Source organism: Dendropsophus ebraccatus, chromosome 7, assembly GCF_027789765.1.
Source record: "Dendropsophus ebraccatus isolate aDenEbr1 chromosome 7, aDenEbr1.pat, whole genome shotgun sequence".
NCBI lineage: Eukaryota > Metazoa > Chordata > Amphibia > Anura > Hylidae > Dendropsophus > Dendropsophus ebraccatus.
In genome coordinates, this window is record NC_091460.1 from 96,678,227 (window position 1) to 96,696,080 (window position 17,854).

The 17,854-nt window shown below is 45.8% G+C and overlaps 1 protein-coding gene across 4 annotated transcripts in view; it reads left to right on the forward strand.

Annotated features, from left to right (window-relative positions):
* ZAP70 (zeta chain of T cell receptor associated protein kinase 70) overlaps positions 1-17,854 on the forward strand; it is a 199,628-nt gene that overhangs the window by 80,012 nt on the left and 101,762 nt on the right. For all 4 annotated transcript variants that reach the window (XR_011363954.1, XM_069977926.1, XM_069977927.1 and 1 more), the window contains one exon: positions 7,027-7,108. Coding sequence is in view for 3 of the 4 variants with exons in the window: in XM_069977926.1 (XP_069834027.1) it covers positions 7,027-7,108 (82 nt within the window). In the remaining variant the exon portion in view is untranslated. The remainder of the gene's footprint in view (positions 1-7,026; positions 7,109-17,854) is intronic.

The window sequence follows — 17,854 nt, forward strand, 5'->3', positions numbered from 1 at the left end:
GAGGGGGAGGGGCAAGGGGGGAGTGAGGATGGCAGGAGACAGGCATCCGGAAGCTTGACAGGAAGAATCCATTCAAAGACCCACCAGGGGGAGTCTGAGCCTGCTGGCAGGGAGATGCTTACACAGGATTAACCCTACACCTCCCTCCCTGGACAGCATGCAGTGTGGCCAGTACTGTGTCCAGGTAGGGTTTCCACATGCTTTTTGCGCATGGGACTGGCTCCCAGACACCACTTCCGGGTTTGGGCTGGTGGAGGCCCCCTAGTGGTGGAGGCCCCTGGGCACGTGCACCTTGCGCCCTCCCTTTAATCCGGCCCTGGTTATACCACACACAATCTAAGGGCAGGCGCTATTTTTTGTGTTGTCATGTTGGGATCATACATGTATGTACAATCCAAGATATGCGATGAGCTGCCAGATATCTCTTTCATACTGGATCTATCTCCTATCTATCTGTCGCATAACTATCTATCTCTAATATATCTCTCAAATCTATCTATCCAGGTGGCTACAGCAGTGATCAGAGGTGTATGGCCCCAGGGCAAATTTTAGGATGTACAAAAACCAAACAAATACATATATAATGTTTACATAGGTAACACAATTTTCTCTGCACGTTAAGGCTATGTCCACATGGAGTAAGAGATCGGCCACCGGTCACGGAGCGGCCAGTCTCTGAAAAGATCATCCCGGCCAGTACAGAAGTAGTGGCCGGATGATCTTTCGGCCCGCAGTTTTCTGATGCGGGCGCATCAGCGCGCTCCCTCATCAGAATTCACCACAGAGCCGCTCGCTTCATAGTGTGAACTGACTGAGCTTTCTGCGGCCGCTATTCAATCAATAGCGGCCGCAAAAAAACTGACATGTCAGTTGCTTGCGGCGCGGCTAGAAGTCCCGGCCGGAGCGTATACTATAAGGGACATTAATTAAGTCCGCCATTTTCTGCGCCAGACATAAAAATGTCCCCGCAGCTCTGGCACTACAGAGATTTATGTAGAGGCGTACTGCCTCTACATAAATCCAGTGTGTGCCAGTGCGCACAGCAGGAAACCTACGCCAGCTCATAGCTGAAGTAGGTTTCCTGCTTATTTTTACGACAAAGAAAACAATGAACCGCGCGGACTCTGAGTCCGCACCCCCCCCCCCCTTTCCGCTCCCTCCAAACCCCCTCCCCTCCCTGGCGTACCGGGCGAAAAGTGGCCATTTGCAAATATTGTATTCGCAAAACGGCCATTTGCGGATAAATTTATTCGCAAATGGCCCCTTTCTGCTGAAAAAAACTATTTTTATACTTGATACATGTCCCCCTATGTGTATACGCTCCGGCCGGGACCCCTTAGACAGCAAGCCAACGTATTTTTTCGTATTAACTAAGGCCGTTGTTGCAATCGGCAACAACGGCTATAGAAATACGAAGAAATACATTGTGTAAACATAGCCCTAAACTGTATATTTCTAAATAACAGTGATAGCTACCAAATAACACCAGTAAAAAGTAAGTAAATATCATAACACGTTACACCTAAACTGTTACCACCCAAACCTAGTATACAGAAACTAATACTACCAATAATACCAGTATACAAGAAGGAAGTATTATCACCATACAAGTTACCACCACACTGTTACTAAGCATAACCAGTAAACAAAAAAACAATATTACCAATAATACCAGTAATACAAGTAACAAATCATACCTCCACATCATGGCCATTACTATTACCATCACACATTACCATGACTTATACCAACATACTGAAACTGTATATACTGCAGTATATACAGGATAAGTAATGCCGTCATGTAGCATGATCGCTACCATCATCTCCATACAATGACTGCATAATACTGTACACAGTACTGTTACTGAATAAAATCACAATGTAAAGATCAATATTCTTCCTAAGCAATGATCATATATTAGTAGCTACTAGCTGTATAAAGGTACTGTAGACCATGCCGTGATTATAGTGCAGTTAAACCCAATGACTCACATGAGGCATCTTCTTTGCATGTATTGCAAGTGATGTTTTTTCTGTAGTTGTTGACTTTTCCTTTGCTTCTCCATCTGGCCCAGCCATTGTGAAATTTTCTTCAGCCATGACTTGTCTCCATAAGATCTTCCACACAAACATTTTAGGCTTCTCACTCCAGTATCATCCACATGTGCAGCTGTGCTCAAAAGTCTACATACTCCTGCAGAATTTTTGCTTTCTTGTCTTTTTTTCAGAGAATATGAATGATAACACAAAAACTTTTTTAACACTCATGGTCAGTAATTGGGTGAAGAAATTTATTATCAAACTACTGTGTTCTCTTTTTAAATCATAATGACAGCCAAAAACATTCACATGAACCTAATCAAAAGTTTACATACCCCTGTTCTTAATACCGTGTATTGCCTCCTCTAATATCAATGACAGCTTGAAGTCTTTTGTGGTAGTTGTGGCTGAGGCTCTATTATTTTTTCAGATGGTAAAGCTGCCCATTCTTCTTGGCAAAAAGCCTCCAGTTCCTGTAAATTCCTGGGCTGTCTTGTATGAACAGCGTGCTTGAGATTTCCTCAGAGTGACTTAAAGTGACTCTGTACCCACAATCTGCCCACCCCAAACCGCTTGTACCTTCAAATAGCTGCTTTTAGTCCAAGATCTGTCCCAGGGTCCCTTAGCATGTGATGCAGTTTTTGTCCTAAAAAACAACTTTTAAACTTGCAGCCCTGTGTCAAACTAGCGTGGCCTACAGTGTCTGTACATTAGGCTGGCACAACCTCTCTGTCCCTCCCCCCACCCTCTTCATCATTAGGAATACCCCAGGCAGGAATTCTGCTATTCATCAGCTGTGTGAACACTGCACATGGGCTGGATCGTTAAGGCGCCTGTGCCGTGTTCACTGCAGAGGAATTGGAAAAATCCTGCCAGTGGCATTCCTAATGATGAAGAGGGTGGGGAGGAGGGACGGAGGGGTGGTGCAAAGTTAGGGCACAAATACTCTAGGCCACTGCAGTTTGACAGAGGGCTGCAAGTTTAAAAGTTGTTTTTTAAGACAATAACTGCATCACCTGCCGAACGGACCCCAGGACAGATTTTGGATTAAAAGCAGCTATCCGAAGGTACAAGTGTTTTAGGGGGGACAGATTGTGGGTACAGAGCCACTTTAATGATATTGAGGTCAGGAGACTGAGATGGCCACTCCAGAACCTTCTATGCTAACGTTTTTAGCGTCCTCTCAATGAATCACTGAATAAAGCGCATTGAAAAGACTGCAAGTTGGTAAGTGCCTAATCTTTTCTCTACTTTTCACCTTTATTGATTGATGGACTTTCACAATTGAGCACCACAACTAGTTATTTTTTAAGTGTGTCTAATATAAGTTTACTATAACCACAAATGCAAGTGTGTCACTAAATAGTGCCGGACCTACGTTCCTACATGTGTGTGTCACTCCAGAACCTTCACTTTGTTCTGCTGTAGCCAATCAGGTCGATCATGACAACCAAAAACATCCAAATGACCCTGATCACATTCCCTGGTGATTTTGGCCTGATAACATGCACAGAAATTGACGCAAACTGACAAAAATTTTGGCCATAACTGCAATATGCCAAACAGCACAGAGAAAAGCCCCAAAACTTCTGGAAGAAGGTCATTTGGAGTGATGAGAGCAAAATCAAACTTTTTGGCCATAACCATAAATATTTCATTTGTAGAGGTGTCAGCAAGACCTATGATGAAAGGAACAAAGCAACATCATTTCTACTGTAAAGCACGGAGGCGGATAGCTGATGTTTTAGGGATGTGTGAGCTACAAAGGCACAGAAAACTTGGTCAAAGTTGAAGGAAAGATGAATGCAGCCATTTATCAGCAAATACTGGAGGCACATTTGCACTAATCAGCCCATAAGCTGCACATGGGACGTACTTTAATGTCCCAGCTGTCAGGACTAGTCGCTAAGATAGACAAGATGGCGGTCAGAGGCAGTGGACCCTAAGCTAAGCCCCGCCCACTGTCCCTACCTGCTTGCCCCCCCTAGGCTAAACCCTAGGGCAGCAACTGGGCGGCGATCCCTGGCCTGGATAGGTGGAACACAAAACAAGACAATGCAAACAACAAAATAAGGAAAAGTCGACAATCCAGGTCACAACAATCGGGCAGCACAAGTACAAAATCACAATCCTATAAGCCAGTATAAAACAAAAAACAAGCAATATAGTCAGGGACAGGCGGCTGGCAATGATGGTCAGAGCACAAGGCAGAAGGGTCAGAGTAAAGACAGAATAAATCAGAACACAAGCTCAAGCTCAATATCCGGCACTAGAATGAGCCTCAGCCAAATACTTATAGGGAACCAGGAGACAGTTCCAGCCCCCTATTGGACAAGGCTCCTGGTTCCAAACAAAATCACCTGTGGATCAGAACTGGCAACAGTGTAACTCCTTCAAAGCCAGTGCACACAGCAGACGGGTGGGGCTGAACATAATGCTAGAAATAGGCCACTGTTCAGACAGGGTTCAGGTTACTGCACAAGACATTAAAAAAAACCACTGAATATCAGCGCCATCTCAGCCACACAGCACGATCTGAGGGGCGCACAGAGTTCATCCCAGGCACATTCATGACACCAGCATGACAATGATCCAAAATACAAGCCCAAGTCGACCTGCTAATGTAGCTAATGAGCTACAGCAGAACAAAGTGAAGGTTCTGCAGTGGCCATCTCAACTTCCTGACCTCACTATCATTGAGCCACTCTGGGTAGGTCTCAAGCACACAGTTCCTGCAAAACAACCCAGGAATTTACAGGAACTGGAGGCTTTTTGCCAAGAAGAAAGGGAAGCTTTAAAGGAGAAGTCCGGCCAAAAATTTTTTTTTATATATGTTATTACTTATGGAAAGTTATACAATTTTCTAATGTACATTAATTATAGGAAATGCTCATATACTGCTATTTCCCTTAATTTAGTGTATCAGGAAGTGTTAGAATTCTCTCAGAACCAGTGACGTCACAACGAAGAGTGTAATTCCTATGGAATGTCCAGCAGGGGTCGCTCTCTATATAGAAGTCAATGAGTACCATTGACTTCTATATATAGTGCGCCCCTTCTGGACACTCCATAGGAATTACAGTGTATGTAATGTAATGTTATGCACTGTACTTTTGTGACTTCATGAATACATTTATGGAATACTTTGGGGAGTAAGTGTCCTTGCTCCCCAAAGTATCCCATAAATGTATTCAATGAATACATTTGCTGGGCACCGAGCAGGGAGGGAGAGAGGTGCTATCTACCTCCCCCCTCCCTCCCTGCTCGGTGCTGGGAACATATACAAAGTACTACTCCCCCATTATCTGCAGATAATGGGAGAGTAGTACCTTTTGCTATCCCTATCACCGCCCGCGCCGCCGCCACCGCCGGTCACACAGGGGCTGCTTTTCATGCCCCCCGCCGCTCCCCCTCCTCCTCCCGGCTTCAAACTTACTATCGCGCCGCTGATTCCCTGCTGCCCACGCCACTCCTCACTATCCGGCCGGCCCGCCCCTACCCCGGCCGGGGACACCAGGAAGTGCCGTGCTCCCGGCCGGGGTGGGGGCGGGCATGCAAGAGCAGACAGCAGCGGCCAGATAGTGTGAGTAACGGGGCGAACGGACGGGCGGGAGTCAGGGGCCGGCCGGATAGTGAGGAGCGGCGCGGACGACGGGGAATCAGCGGCGCGATAGTAAGTTTGAAGCCGGGAGGACGAGGGGGAGCAGCGGGGGCATGAAAAGCAGCCCCTGTGTGAGCGGCGGTGGTGGCGGCGCGGCCGGTGATAGGGATAGCAAAAGGTACTATTCCCCCATTATCTGCAGATAATGGGGGAGTAGTACTTTGTATATGTTCCCAGCACCAAGCAGGGAGGGAGGGGGGAGGTAGATAGCACCTCTCTCCCTCCCTGCTCGGTGCCCAGCAAATGTATTCATTGAATACATTTATGGGATACTTTGGGGAGCAAGGACACTTACTCCCCAAAGTATTCCATAAATGTATTCATGAAGTCACAAAAGTACAGTGCATAACATTACATTACATACACTGTAATTCCTATGGAGTGTCCAGCAGGGGCGCACTATATATAGAAGTCAATGGTACTCATTGACTTCTATATAGAGAGTGCCCCCTGCTGGACACTCCATAGGAATTACACCCTTCGTCTTGACGTCAATGGTTCTGAGAGAATTCTAACACTTCCTGATACACTAAATTAAGGGAAATAGCAGTATATAAGCATTTCCCATAATTAATGTACATTAGAAAATTGTATAACTTTCCATAAGTAATAACATATAAAAAAATAATTTTGACCGGACTTCTCCTTTAACAATGAGAAAATAAAGAGCCTCATCCCCAACTACCACAAAAGTCTTTAAGCTGTCATTGATGTTAGAGGAGGCAATACACGGTATTAAGAACTGGAGTGTGTGAACTTTTGATCAGGGCCATTTGGATGTTTTTGGCTGTCATTATGATTTAAAAAGAGAAAACACAGTAGATTGATAATACATTTCTTCACCCAATTACTAACCATGAGTGGGAAAAAAGTTTTTGTGTTATCATTCATATTCTCTAAAAAAAAGGACAAGAAAGCATACAGGGGTATGTAAACTTTTGAGCACAACTGTAGATAAACTTTTCCCTAGTGTATTGCTTCACATAGTAACCGTGCTTCCTCTAAGCCATATAAGCAGTCAGGCCCAGTTTGTGCCTCCAATATAGGCCCCTCTGTGCTTCAGTCCCTACATAATATAGGTCCCACTGTGCTGCAGATTACCAGTCCACCAGATTATCAATCCAGGCCTGGATAAAAAATGTTGTGGTTCCATAGTAAGGAGCTGCATTGTGTTCCACTGTTTAGCCTGTGTCACCTGAGTTCAATGTGTGCATGGCACCTACAGTACATGTGAGCGTAGTGCATCAGATATACATGTACATTATATAAGAAAAGTGTGGCTTCACCAACAATAATTTAAGTTTCTTTCTGTCATTTGTTAAGCTTGTGGAGTACCTAAAACTCAAATCAGACGGCGTCATTACAGTTCTGAAGGAGAGTTGTCCGAATGGCAACACAATGGCTGGTAAGTCAGAAAAACTAAAAGTTTTGGCTAAAATGCATATTATTTACATCATTTTGGTTCTCCAAATAAGTATTTTTCAACTTGGTGTCTTTTACAGTATTCACACTTGCAAAATCAGACAAACTATTACACCAACAGATTATCTGACAGATTTTTTTGAGCTAAAGCCAGTAATGGACTATAAACAGAAAAAAGGCAATAAAGGAAAGACTGAGATTTCTCCTCTTTTAAAATCCATTTCTGGTTTTGGCTTAAAAAAATCTGTCAGATAATCTGTTGGTGTAATAGGACCCTCTCCAGTTTAGCTGTACAGACAGGGATAGGGTCACCAGAGTCATCTCATTGTCATATCTTGGCAGCCTCTTTACTGTAGTTTCAGATGTCTAAATAAAGTACAGGAAACAAACATAAACAATTAAAGGGGTACTCCAAAGAATTTGTTTTTTTTTCTTCAAATCAGCTAGCATCAGAAAACCACACAGACTAGTAATGTACTTCTGTTTAAAAATCCCCACTTTTCCATTACTTATTAGCTGTCCCGTGCCATGGACAGTGCTGCTCCCTCTGTCCATGGCAGGAACTGCTCTCCTGCTCTGGACAGTTCCTGACATGGACAGATGTGGCAGCAGAGAGCACTGTGTCAGACTGAAAACAATAGTTAAAATGTACTCACCGAAATTTGTTCTTTTCATGAGTCCGTAGGCAGCACAGTGAACAATAGGGTTAACTCCAATATCTACTACTGCCAGGCAGAAGAAACAAACATAATTAATTAATTAGAGTAATTAGACTGATTGAAACCAGGCTGTATAAAAGGACTCCAAAGACCAAAAGACACTGTGTTAGTATGCAGCAAAAATATTTTAATTAGGGTGGGGTGCTGTGCTGCCTACGGACTCATGAAAAGAACAAATTTCGGTGAGTAAATTTTAACTTTTCATTTCGTCCTACGGCAGCACAGTGAACAATAGGGATAGCAAAGCAAAGAAACTTATAGGGAGGGAATCATCTGGAGGACGCCACTTGAAGCACTCGTCTGCCAAAGGCCACCCTACTGTTGGAGATGACATCCATCTTGTAGTGCTTCAAAAATGTAGAAGGTGACGACCATGTTGCCACTCTACGTATTTGATCCAACGAAACTTGTGCCAATTCAGCCCATGAAGTCGCCGTAGAACGGGTAGAATGTGCCCTGATGCCTGAAGGAGGCTCAAACCCTTTAATGCGATAACACTCAGCAATTGTGTCCTTAATCCATCTGGATAATGAAGCTTTAGAAGCTGCTTTTTCTCGATTTGGTCCTTGAAATTGTATGAATAATGAATCCGAGGATCTAAAGGACTCGGTTTTATCTATGTACGCCAGAACAGACCGTTTAACGTCCAATAAATGCCATTTCTTTTCCTCTTCCCCTTGGGGATGTTCGCAAAGGGTGGGTAATATAATTTCCTGATTGATATTATCTGAGGATGCGACCTTAGGGAGAAAACTGGGCATCATTCTTAATGTGAGACCTTCTTGATTGCATGATAAATAGGGTTCTCTACAAGAGAGGGCTTGTAACTCTCCTACTCTTTTGGCCGATACAATGGCCACTAGAAACAAAGTTTTCCAGGATATGAATCTGATAGAGGATTCCTCTAAAGGCTCAAACGGAGAGGAAGATAATGCCTCTAGAACTAAAGGTAAGTCTCAAGAAGCTATTGTAGACTTAACAGGAGGACGAAGATTCTTTATTGCCTTAAAAAATCTTTTGATCAGAGGCTGATTGGAAAATCGTCCGTCAAAAACATAATTTATGGCGGAAAAATGTACCTTAAGCGTATTCAGCTTAAGCCCTTTTGCAAAACCTTCCTGGAGAAATTTTAGTACATCAGAAAGTGCTGGAATAGAAACTTCACGAGCAGTACACCATGAGTTGAATACGCGGGCTACTCTATTTCAGACCTTGGTAGTAGCCGGCCTTCTGGAAGCTTCTAGAATGTCAACCACCTCTTCAGAAAAACCTGCCTCTCTCAGGCCTTGCCTGTTAGCTTCCAGGCTGTGAGATGAAATATTTCCGGGTAGGGATGGTATAAGCCCTTCTGGCTCAGTAGGTCCGGGCGGACTGGAATTTGCTCGTAGCAACCCTTCGAAAGTCTTAATACGAGAGGGAACCAAGCCCTTTGAGGCCAATATGGTAATACCACAATCGCTGTCGCTTGTTCCTCCTGGATCTTCCTGAGGACCCGTGGAATGAGAGGCAACGGGGGAAAGATGTATGGATGAAACGCTGTCCATGGTAGTGATAGGCCGTCTATCGCTTCTGGGTTGTCCCATCTGCATATCGAGCAGAATCTGGGCAATTTCTTGTTCTCCCTGGTTGCCATGATGTCGATGTCTGGCTGACCGAATTTGCTCACGATCCAAGCAAAGGATTCTGGATGAAGGCTCCACTCTGCAGGAGCAAGATGGTGTCTGCTCAGCCAGTCCGCTTTGGTATTCAATTTGCCCGGAATGTGTACTGCCTTCAGATCCAAAAGATGAGACTCTGCCCAGGACATCAGCAGTTCGCACTCTTTCATGAGATGCGGTGATCTCGTGCGGTGATCTCGTGCCAACAGGTTGTTGGATTGAACGAGTACTTTGCGATGAAGAACCAGTTGACCGAAATGTCTTAAGGCTAGACGGACTGCCCTCATCTCCCGCAGATTTGAAGAACTCTGACCCTCCTGTATCGACCATGTGCTCTGAACCCACTGGTCTTCCACATGTGCACCCCAGCCTGACCTGGATGCATCGGTGGTTAGAACTAATTGGGGAGCACTGGATAGATCTCTCCCGCATCGTACCTTGTCCGGATCTAACCACCACGCGAGACTTCTCCTTGTGGAAACCAGTAGGTGAATGGGATTGTCTAGACCCTTCTGGAGGCGGTTCCACTGCGAGAGAATGTTGACCTGGAGAGGCCGAAGATGTGCCCGAGCCCAAGGGACAGCCTCCAGTGATGCAGTCATCAGCCCCAAGACTCTCATTGCTTTCCTCACCGACACCTGGCCACTGCGGAGGAGGTCCTTGATCTCTGAGGTCAACTTCACCACTCTGTCTTCCGTCAAATACAGTATCATTGCTGCTGAGTCCACAACAAACCCCAGGAATTTGCAAGCTTTTGATGGGCACATGTTGGACTTCTGATGATTGATGATGAAGCCGTGCTTCTCCAGGATGTCTATTGTCCACTTTAGGTGAAGAAGTAATTCTTCCCTCGATGATGCCTTGATGAACCAATCGTCGAGGTAGGGAATGACGAACACTCCTTGAGTCCTCAGAGCTGCTGCTAAAACAACAATGGTGTTGGTGAAAACTCTTGGAGCTGTGGAAAGACCAAAAGGAAGACATGTGAATTGAAAATGAACCGTACGTTTCCCTTGAATCATAGCGATTCTCAGGAATTTTCTATGACACCTAGCAATAGGGATGTGAAGGTACGCATCCTTCAGATCTAATGTAGCCGAGAAATCATCTTTCTGGAGGATAGAGACCACAGATCTTATTGTCTCCATTTTGAAATGCTTGCAAGTAATAAATTTGTTTAAAAAGGAGAAGTCAATGACAAGCCGCCAATCCCCCTCCTTTTTGGGAACAGCAAAAATTCTAGAGTATACACCCCTACCTTGTTGATGAAAAGGAACTTCTTCCAATGCACCTTTTTGAACGAATTCGTGAAGAAGTCTTGAAAGGAGGGGTTTTTCTGGGTTCCTGAAGAAGACATTTGGAGGAGGGCTTGCAAACTCCAACATGTAACCTTTTGTAATTACTGATCTCACCCAGGAATCTGAGGAGGTGTTTATCCATGCGGGAGCAAAATGCCTTAGTCTGGCTCCCACGCCCAGGGCGGGCCTGGCGTCATGCTTTTTGATCCTTATCCTCCTTCTTTTTATAGGAGGATGGGTTATTTTGGTTTTGGGGCTTGTAGCTTCTTTGCGTGTACTGCTGTCTGGGGCGCCTACCCACTGGTGATCTGCGCCCTGGTTTACGAAAGGGCCGAAAGGGCTTCTTTGGTTTTACTGTCCGCGGGAAATCCACTCCTTTATCCTTGCTCAAAGACTCCAGAATCTTTTCCAATTGAGGACCGAAAAAGGGATTCTGCCTGAAAAGGGAGAGAACAAAAATGGATCCTAGAGGCTTGATCTCCTATCCACTCCTTGATCCATAGAGCTCGTCTGGCTGTGGTAGACATAGCCAACATTTTGGAATTCAAACGCAAAGAATCTAGTGAGAAATCAGCAAGATAATCAGCCGCATTCTTAATATCTGGAATGTCCTTGAGAAGCTTTTCCCTGCTGACCCCTTCCGATATGTCTTTGGTAAGTTGGCTAAGCCAGAGTCTGAGACACTTAGCCACTGGCACAGTAGCTGTAGCAGCCTTAGCATTGAGAGATGCGTTTGAATACAAGCGCTTCAGAGATGAATCTACCCTTCGATCAAGAGGGTCCTTTAATAGGGCAGCTTCCTCATCTGGAAACACCGATTTCTTTGAAAGGCGGGCTACCGCTTGGTCCACTTTAGGAGGATTCTCCCACAGTTCATAAGCTTTGGGGTCTAACTTATAGACCGACCTAAAGCGAGAGCTAGGATCCGGTTTCTTATCTGGTTTAGCCCAATCAGTCTGCATAAATTGGGCAAGGCTTTTGTGGTGAGGCAGAACCGTATGATCCGTTTTCGGAAAATAAAAAAGGGACTCTCTTTTAGAGGGTTTGCTTGTAGAAGGTTCCATTTCAATAGTGTTTTTAACGGTCTTGATCAAAGCGCGTGCATGTTCTTTTTTAAACATGTAATAGTCCTCTGGGGCACCAGTATCAGAGTCAGAAGACCGGGAACACTCACCCTCTGAACGAGATGTCATGTCCTCGTGAGAGGGAGAACAGGAAGGACTGTACTGTTCTGTTCTCCGCTTTTTTGATGGACTACTAACACCCGCTTGCTCGAACATCCGAGCCATTTTAGTCTTAAACCAGCCCAGAAATTCATTAACTTCTGAATGTTGTCCAGACTCTCCTGCTGGTGACAGAGAAGTGCATTCATTGCATAAATCACTACGAGCATGATCAGGTAGGGGTTGATTGCATCTTTTGCACATCCTGTGCTTAGACTTGCTTCTCTTTTTACCTCCAGTTCGGTGGCTAGCCATCTGAAAAGAAACAAAGGTGGAGAGCCGCACAATACAGGGGACCTAGAACATCATAGGGAGCCACAGGGCCAATAGCCACAGTAACATATAGCCACATACCCACATGTCCAACAGTATGTGCTGCCTGGCAGAGTGCAACACCGCATTGCCTAGGCAGCTTCTTTAAATAACTTACAGCCCTGTAATGCCATCAGCGGTGACAGGAAAAAACCCCGGCGCATGCGCAGAATCCTCTGCCGGACGCCGAAACCGGAAGTGGTCACCACGTGACTCCGCGTCACTTCCGCTGACGTCAGAAGGCCGCCAGGAGACAAACCGGAAGTACCTTCTCACGCGGCGTCCCGAATCACAGCCGGCGGTAAACAGGATGACAGGAGGGAACACCCCACCGGATCCCCAGGTAACTGTGGCACTCACCTGGACCGTAGAAATGCTGTGATCGGGAGTCCCCTCTTCTGATCCTACTGCAGCATGATCGTAGAGGCAGCAGTATCCATCAGGTAACGGGGATAGCGGCAGCCCAGCACCAAATATAGAGCCTCCAGGTGCATAACAATGGAAAACTGCAGACCCCCATAGTTAGAGCCATTGGGGCCTCCCGTAGCTGGATGGGAAAACACCAACCAGACTGCTCAACCACAGAAGCAGGAGCATAGGGGCCAAGTGCTGATTGTCAGAATTTCTGAGAATCTAGCACGCCGCGGTTAATATAATCCTTTTAACACTTTACAGGAGCTGGAGCTCCACACATCCTTCTGCCTGCAGAAGAAACAAAAACAAAGTGTCTCTTGGTCTTTGGAGTCCTTTTATACAGCCTGGTTTCAATCAGTCTAATTACTCTAATTAATTAATTATGTTTGTTTCTTCTGCCTGGCAGTAGGAGATATTGGAGTTAACCCTATTGTTCACTGTGCTGCCGTAGGACGAAATGAAAACACCACTTCCTGCAGGAAAGACAGCAGCTGATATTCCCCTTTAAAAAATCAAACACCACATTGCTTGCAACTAATGATAAAATGTCTATACATGACAAAAATGGCATTTAAAATACAAATTAGAGGGGTCAGCTGTAGCCTTTAAATTACATTAAAAGCGCTCAATAAAGTCTGTAAAGTGGTAATAAAAGTAGCAAAAATACACAATGAAAGGCAGTTGTTTCACACGTACCGCAGCAGATTTGATGGTGCGGATCCGCAGCAGATTTGATCTAAATAACTGAACACAGCTTTAAATGTGCACCATCAAATCTGCTGTAGATCTGCTGCGCATCCTGTACATGTGAACATACCCTAACTATATAAATGGACAAAAGATCAGAGCATGTAGAACACCTAAATAACGGAGATGGGGATTCTAACACTAGGGATCAAAAGAAAGCAGAGCTACTGTGACCTCATCTGGAGTATTCTGTCAATTTGTGAGCCCAGGGGAATAAAGCATCTTAATTATGAGCATAGAATAAAAGAATTACATTTGTTTAGTCTTTAAAAGAAACAGTTAAAGTGACACTGTCACCCCCCCTTTTTGCATTATTACTTTTCTACACAGGTGTAAAGGGTAAATTTTGCAGTTTTCATACCTTATTTTATATCATATGTCATGGTAATTGTTCCAGTTAAAAGTGATCTTTTATCATCTGCGGATGGTGCTACCTGGACAGGGTTTCACAGCCGGGGCGCCACTTAGCCATGCCCGCATTGTCACTGCAGGCTCCGCCCCTCCGTGACATCATTGGCACATAGGCTGACGAGAGTTGAGGTATGAGATGTGTGATGTCATAGACAGCTATGACATCACACAGGGACAGGGTCTATGGCACCAGTGTGGGCGGGGCTAAGTGGCGCTTCAGACGAGAAGCCTCATCCAGGTGGCACAATCTGCAGACGATAAAAGATCACTTTTTACTGCTACAAGCACCTTGACGTATGATATAAAATAGGTATGAAAACTGCAAAATCTACCCTTTACACCTGTGTAGGGAAGTCATGATGCAAAAAGGGGGTGACAGTGTCCCTTTAACCCCTTAACGACATCGGGCGTAAACTTACGCCCTCGCGCCCTGGTACTTAGCGCATCAGGGCGTAAATTTACGCCCGATGTTTCCCCGATCGCTGCTTGTTCACACACAGCGGTCGGGGAAGATGGCCTGCTATAAATCATAGCAGGCCATCATAGCTTCTCGGCACGGGGGGTGGTTAACACCCCCCGTGCTTACGATCGCCGCTATAGGCTGATCAATTCAGATCAGCCAATAGCGGCGATCGGAACCTTTCCGGGTCATCGGTGACCCGATGACCCGGAAAAAAATGGAGGTCGGTGCTGTCCGAGGACGGCACCGACCGCCATTACTGTAAAAAGTAATGGTGGTCACCGTGCCACCGGCCCGATCGCCGTGAACGGCCGACTGGCCGTTCACGGCGATCGGGCCGGTGGCACGGCAATCAGAGTCCAGCAAAATAATAAATACCTGCCCTGGACCCCTCAGCTAGGTAGCGGAGGGGTCCAGAGCAGGTATTTGTAAAATACTCACCTGTCCCGGGCTCCTGATCGGCGTCTTCCGGGTTCGCGGCATCCTCCGTCATTCCGTTCGGTCTTCGGGTCTTTCCGCCGTTCCCCGTCGTCTTCTTTCGGCTATTTTCGGCTCCAGCCTCGTCATTTTCCGGATTTTGCGCTCTGCTGCCCCCTAGCGGCTGATATGTGTAATACACTTATCAGCAGCTACAGGGATATTCAGAATATAGAAAAAGTTTTTTTTATTTTTCCAAATTTTTTTTTCTTCTATTTTCCGCACCCTATCGCCGCTGAGTGTTGATCAGCATCGCACGAAAGTGCGCTGCTAATCAGCAACTCCTCCTTTTTGGCGTAGGGTGTTTTTTTTCTATATTCTACTGCCACGGTCTGCTGATAAGTGCCGCACATAAGTGCGGCATTTATCAGCAACTCCTTTGTTGGCGTAGGTTTTTTTTTTATACTTACTGTAAAAAAACACGTAAAAAACACTACATTACACCACACTACATTGAATAAAGTTTGACACTACACCACTACATACCCCATATACTAGTCCCCGTATAAAGATGGCCCCCAGGGTGTTTTCGGTGTCAGAGGGATACGTTATTATTGCCCCCGACCCCGAAACAGCCAGTGAGGATGAATGGGGGGATCCTTCTTTCCTCCATTCATCCTCATCATCCTCATCATCCAGTGACATGTCTGGGGGTAGCATAGCGTACGCTGCCCCCCAGACACGTCTTTTCCGCCAGTACCGTCCCAATAAGAGATCACGGTATGGCGTGAAATTCTACAAACTCTGTGAGCGTACCTCAGGGTACACTTACAGATTTAGGGTACATGCACACTGCGGAATGGCGAAGGATAACCCTTTGTGTATTCCGCAGCTGGCACCCGCCGGCAGACTGATGCGGGCGCATGTCTCCACCCGTGTCATAGACTCCATTCTATGCACGGGCGGAATCCGTCGTCCGTCCAAAGAATTAACACGTTGGACGGAGAGCGGAATCCGCCCGTGCATAGAATGGAGTCTATGACACGGACGGAGACGTGTGCCTGCATCAGTCCGCCGGCGGGTGCCAACTGCGGAATGCACGAAGGGTTATCTGTCGCGATTCCGCAGTGTGCACGTACCCTTAAGAGTGTATGTAGGAAGGGACACCAGAATCCAGCCCCAGATGCCCCCAGGTGCCCCCTCCCCCCCCATCCTCGGAACAAGTGGGAAGATCGTCCGGGAACTGATCTTCCCACTGCTGGATAAAGGTTACCACCACCTGTAAGGGGATAACTTTTATACCAGCACCCCCTCTTCCGGTCCCTCGCTGCCCGAGCTACTGTAGCTTGCGGCACGATCCGAACATATCAGAAGCAGTAATAGTGCCCTAATATTTAGCATCCATTTGGATGGAATGGATTTTAAGGGGCCATGTTGCATTCAAAAGGCCCCTGTGTTGCCAAGACAGTTGAAACCCCCCACAAGTGACCCCATTATGGAAACTACACCCCTCAAGGAATGTAACAAGGGGTGTAGTGAGCATATGGACCCCACTGGTGACGGGCACAAATGTGGAACAATGTGGCGTGAAAATGAAATATTACATTTTTTACACTATAATGTTGGTTTAGCCTTGAATTTATCATTTTCACAAGGGGTTAAAAGAGAAAAAAAACACACAATATGTGTAGAGCAATTTCCCCCGAGTCCGTAAATACCCCACATGTGGACATAAAGCGCCATGTGGGCGCAGGGCAAGCCTCCGAAGGGAAGGAGCGCCATTTGGATTTTGGAGGTTGGATTTGGCTAGAATGGATGATGAACGCCATGTCGCATTTACAGAGCCCTCGTGCTGCCAAAACACTGGAAACCCCCCACAAGTGACCCCATTCTGGAAACTGCACCCCTCAAGGAATCTAACAAGGGGTGCAGTGAGGATATGGACCCCTTGATGACGGGCACATTTGTGCCATGAAAGTGAAAAAAATGAAATTTTTTACTTTTACGTCACATTGTTCCACATTTGTGCCCGTCACCAGTGGGGTCCATATGCTCACTGTGCCCCTTGTTAGATTCCTTGAGGGGTGTAGTTTCCAGAATGGGGTCACTTGTGGGGGGTTTCCAGTGTCTTGGCAGCACGAGGGCTCTGTAAATGCGACATGGCCCTTGAAATCCTTTCCAGTGAAATTCAGCTTCCAAAAGCCAATTGGCGCTCCTTCCCTTTGGAGGCTCGTCCTGCGCCCGCTTGGCACTTTATCGCCACATGTGTGGTATTTCTGTACTCAGGAGAAACTGCGCTACACATTTTGTGTCTTTTTTTTCCTCTTATCCCTTTAAGAAAATGAAAAATTGAAGGCTAGAACAACGTTTTAGTGTAAAAAATAAATTTTTCTTTTTTCACGCCATATTGTTCGGAAAATCTGTGAAGCACCTGTGGGGTCCAAATGCTCACCGCACCCCTTGTTACATTCCTTGAGGGGTGTAGTTTTCTAAATGGTGTCCCTTTAGGGGTGTTTTTTAGGTTTTGGCACCCCAGAGCCTCTGCCAACCTGAAGTGGTACAGTCAGAAATGACCAAATATAACGGAGGCGTTGAAATTCACTAGGCGCTCCTTTTTATCTGAGGCTTGTGGTTGCGTCAAATAGCGCAATAGGGCCACATATGGGGTATTTCTATAAACTGCAGAAACGGGGCAATAATTATTGGGGTGCATTTCTCTGGTAATAGGTTTATAATTATGAAAAATATTGGATTACAATAAAATCTCTGCACAGAAAATTAAAATTTTCAAATTTCTTACACACTTAGCTTTTATTTCTGTGACTCCCCTAAAGGGTTAAAACACTTTCTGGATATGCTTTTGCAGAGTGTGGGGGGTGCAGTTTCTGAAATGGGGTGCTTTGTGGTGCTTTCTAACATACAGGCCCCTCAAATACACTTTAATGTTTTGAGCCGCATGTCTATTTTTTCCCACGGCCGGAGTTTCACCCGCACATTTACAGCCGCATAAAAAATACAGCCGCACAGTTACAGCGTGTGAACCCAGCCTACACCTGAACAGGTCCCTAAA